General features: G+C 47.8%; 1 protein-coding gene across 1 annotated transcript in view; it reads right to left on the bottom strand.

Annotated features, from left to right (window-relative positions):
* The window catches only part of CCDC80 (coiled-coil domain containing 80), a 21,171-nt gene extending 19,005 nt beyond the window's left edge, over positions 1-2,166 (bottom strand). Inside the window, exons 1-2 of the mRNA XM_010152590.1 lie at positions 1,557-2,166; positions 13-1,196 (exon numbers count right to left, since the gene is read on the bottom strand). Coding sequence (XP_010150892.1) covers positions 13-1,188 — 1,176 coding nt within the window. The 5' untranslated portion in view covers positions 1,189-1,196; positions 1,557-2,166. The remainder of the gene's footprint in view (positions 1-12; positions 1,197-1,556) is intronic.
* Between the last annotated feature and the right edge of the window lie 2,363 nt (positions 2,167-4,529).

Raw genomic sequence — 4,529 nt, 5'->3', positions numbered from 1 at the left:
CAGCCTGTGGTACTCCGTGGTGGAATGCGACTTTGTGGTCCAGGTCCTCTGTGTGGTGGGGAGGGGGGTGGTTGTTGCCGTAGACCGGCTTGCTGTTGTCACCGCGCGGGTGGTGGCACGGGTGGTTGTGGTGGTGGGAGGGAGGGTAGTGGTCCTTACTGTAGGCAGCGGAGTGGCCACCGTGGTTGTCATTGGTTTCTTCACTGTTTTGGTCCTTGTTGGCTGATTGTTGCTCCTCCTTGGCTCCTCCTTCCTTGCCGGCACCTGAGCATGCCCACCACCGGGGCTAAGTGGGGTGCTGCCCCCGTTATTGCCTTCCTCGACCACTTGTCCCTCCACCCCAGCTGCTTTGCAAGTCTGGATGAAGCCCTTCTGCCTCATCTTCTCAATTTTTCTGATGGGACTCTGATCAATAACTTCGTACATGGCCTCTAGCCTGACTGGGTAAGGATACCTCTCCTCCACCTGCAGAGTTTTCTTCAACAGCACCATGCCAAATTTCCCCTTCTCCAGTTTCAGAAAGTTCATGAGCTTAGGTATGAGGGCAGGATCTAGTGGCTGCTCCAGGATTTTTCCTTCGTTGGTTATCCTTCTGACTTTTCCCCCTTCTTCCCCTTCTTCATGGAACAACACAATCTGCTGGATGTGCCTCTCAGCCAGTTCGCAGTAAACATCGTTTTTCAGCAGGCTCATCATGAGCCGGTAGTAGCCCTCCGAGGCATGGGGGGCAGAAATGACCCACACGCGATTCTTCCCAGCAAAGCTGGCCAGGACATTGGGAGAACTTGACCCTGAAGGGAAACGTACTGCTCGTGACTGTGTGGTAGAGGATATCCCTTCGTCCTTAATCATCTCGGACTTGGAGTATTTGGCAGCAGCTGTGAGTACCCGTCTGGTTCTGGTCCCCATGCCCCTGGCCTGGGAACGCGCTTCCCCTTGCAGGAGACTGGCAGGTCCCTTTGGAGGCGATGAAGAATCCCTCTTGGTGACAGGGTGATGGGGATTTGGGCTCGAATTCCTCAGGGATGCTCCAGACCTTCTCAGGAGGCTGCTTGGAGCCCTGGAAGCCAGGGACACTTTCCTAACTCCACGGCTCCCTCTCTCCACTAGCCTCCCTGTCTTCTCAGAGCCGCACACTAGCCACGCTGCCCAGAGCAGGGCTAAGCTGAGAGCTGGCCTCCAGTTCATTGTGCAATCTGCTTGAGGGGAGGAGGAGAAAGAGGAAAAGTTAGATGCTAACGGTATGATGATACCTTGTGCAAGGGATAGGAAAAGCTGAGCGCAGGCTGGCTAGTTTTTGCGATTTAAAAGTGCCGGTTACAGCTCCGTCCTGCCCTGGTGGCTTTGTGCAGTTTACAGTTAGTTTTGGAAAAGCACAAAATGGATCATTTTATGCAAAAGTGAGATCATCCCTCTGTAACATGACTCTGTCTATCCAAAAGGACACTGTGATCCGCATCCCTCTGCCTCTCTCTCACGCTCTCACATACACACATGCAAACACGCACAGAGAAAGGGTCCTGTACGTAAAGCCAGGAATTTGGGTTGAGACTTACGCTCCCAGGGAAGGTCCCCTTCCAGCGACGAGGTTTCACGTTTTTTCCTTTAAAAGGAGACCAATGCCATACAGCTCTGCTGCTGCCCGGTGGTTTGTCTTTACGCAGCCCAACAGGTCCCAGAGCCTGTCCGTCTCCCCGTGTGTCTTTTAACTATCTTTCTTCTTCACCTTCTTGACAGGCGGGATGAGGTTAGCGGAAATTTCCTTTGGGATCTCTGCTTCTCCATTTACCTGCAGGTCTGGCTTTTTGCTCTACCAGTTACCCGCGCAGACAGGGATTTCATTTAAGAAAAGGGAAAATCCCAGCCGCTCCGAGTTTCTCCCTTTTAAACGTCCCAAGCCTCTTTCCCACTTCTTGCTTCCCCAGTCCCGTTTAGCTCCTTTGTTTCCAGAGAGGAAAGCACCAGCATTAATACATTTTCCAGGCTGAAGAAAAACACAGGAATGTGATGCTGAAAAAAAAAAAAAGGACGCTTCCCGTTCCCCTTTCTCCACACTTTGACAAAAGCAAATTGTAAAAGACTCGTCTTTTCTTCTCTTTTCCTTCTTGGCTGGCTGCGGTCCCAGAAATGTCAGGGTAACCCCAGCCCCGCTCCCAACCAGCCTCACACAACGGTGGCCACTGGAAATGGGGGAAAACTTCACTCTGGATTTAACAGCTCAGCAGAACCCGCCTCCTCCCCACTCTGACACAGGGAGGGAGGAGGAGGAGGAAGGCTCTGGGGGCTGAAACGCTGCACAGCATCACAGAGCACTTCAGAGAGGGTGACTCCAGCCTTAACTCTTTCCTTCACGCGGCCCAGCTCCCTGGCGCTCCCCAGCCTCGGCTTCCTCTTCCCTCCCGTTCAGCAGATGCTGCCTTGGATCAAAAATAGTCTCGTGGGAAGTGTGTTTCCCCATCTGTGTCTGTAACAGTTCTGGGCGTTAAGGGTTATTGCTTTTTTTAACCCCATTATTTCTGCCTCCTGTTCCCTTTTTCCTTGTTTGTTTGCTTTCTGGAACTTCTCCAGTGAAATACCGTTTCTCTTCGCTTTCCAACCAGTTTTTCTTTCAGGTCCTCAGGTATGATGGCATAGGTGCCAACATCACAGGGGCACGGCTGTTTGTTAACTTGTCGTTTTTAAAGAGCTCAGGATGTTTACTTTATTATTGATTAAAATGAGAGCCATGTGTATTTCCCATGAATGTGCACTGGCAGTAAAAAAAAAAAAAAAAAAAAAAGAGAAAAGGTGCAAAAACGCCTACAGAGAGATGGGTAGAGACAGGGTCACATCCTTTGCTCTCCTCTCATGGTGTAAATGACACCATTCTCTTGAGCTGACGTAAACTGGCACAGCGACGCTGCCAGCACCTTCAGCCGATTCACAGGGGCTTCCATGTGTCGTGCACCGTCAGTGTAAAACACCATGTCGTTGTAGTTGGTGGGTTACACCTCAAAACATCCAAGACCTTAACACTACTTTCACTCTTTTCCAAGATTTCACTTATTTACAGAGGTGCTGTCGCATTTCTGTGATAACATACTGGATTTTTACCTCAGTTTATTTTGGGAGGGGGGAAGGTGTATCTTCTGCTTCTCTTGAAATGAATGTTTCCAGGAAAAAAACCCTTTATTTTCTTTCTCTCTTTCCTTATTTGCTTCATTTTTACTTTAAGTTGTCCAGTGAGGTGACAAACATTAGTAGTGGTTGTGCTAATATGTGTCCACAGTTCGCATTCTGTGGCCAGTGGTTTGCCCTGGGGGTAGGGGAGGATGCTGAATGCCTGTGCTGACATTAACCTGGGTGCAAAAATGCACAGCCCCTCCCAAGCTATCATATCCTGCATCAGCTGGGAGGTGGAAGGATCGTACCTCTCACAAGGACCACAAACTTGGAGCTCTGTGGAGCCACAGTAGGTGACATTTTCATCTTAAATTAGTGACAGGTCTGCAGGTTTATTAATCTTGGCAAGAAAAAAGAAGTCTCTAAACATTACACTTTCTGATGTGACCTTTTAAAGAAAACACAATTCAAAATGATGTTTTCATTTTAATGTTTCCTCCAGTTTTATTACAAAGATTTAAAAGAGAAGTCACCCTACAAAGCTGAAAACAAGTATTTAATTTAGGGTAAATTAATTAAAAAAAACCCCAAACCCTAAATTGCCCCAGTTTTATTCTTGCTGGTGATAGTTTGAAACCACACAGAAGCAAAACATCATTCATCTGCATAGGTCTAACGAAGCCAAGAAAAACACACTCAGTACATGACAACAAAGGGAAGAAAGAGATCTTCTTACCATCTCTGCTGTCGGTTCTATCCGATTACAGATACACTAAAGAATTTCACTGAGGGCTTTCCTCTCCCAACCTGATTAAAGAAAGAAGCATGCCACCAAAACTGCCTTAAATGTACCCGAGGGTGGCAGATGAGTGAAGGAGGTGGATAGTAAGGCAGCTGTAGGGAGAGACCAGTACACAAGAAGGTATGGAGCCATAGGGATTATTTCCAAGGCTGATGCTTCTTAGTATCTTTATCTGAGGTGAGGAATAAACATGAAATGACTGCTGGAAATATTTGTCGTTAGAATTTCTTTTAAAGTTAAGTAATTTATACAGGCCAATGTGAGATTTCTGGTAAAGTGAACATGTATTTTAAAGGCCCAACACAAGGTCATACAGCAGCAAAAAAAATGTGCGAAATGCGTAAGATAAAGAATGGTACCCTAGAAGGCAGCTATTCTGTAAGGGACCTAAAAGTCACAGCATAGATGCTACTGGAGGTAAGCTTTGGGTGTGACAGTGCAGCAAGGAAAAACTCTGCCAGCATGTCAGTGGGGATTTGGGAAGCCAGACGTAGTAGCAATAAGGTGGTTTCTGCCGTGCACATCAAGCTTTTCAAAGGGACTGCAAAGGGTTCAGAACGTGACCTGGTGTTTGGATATGATCCCATCCAAATGGGGGTGGGAAAATAACAATGTGGAAGGCACA

Source organism: Eurypyga helias, unplaced genomic scaffold, assembly GCF_000690775.1.
Source record: "Eurypyga helias isolate BGI_N326 unplaced genomic scaffold, ASM69077v1 scaffold13040, whole genome shotgun sequence".
Lineage (NCBI taxonomy): Eukaryota > Metazoa > Chordata > Aves > Eurypygiformes > Eurypygidae > Eurypyga > Eurypyga helias.
This window is presented reverse-complemented; position numbering and strand designations above follow the sequence as displayed.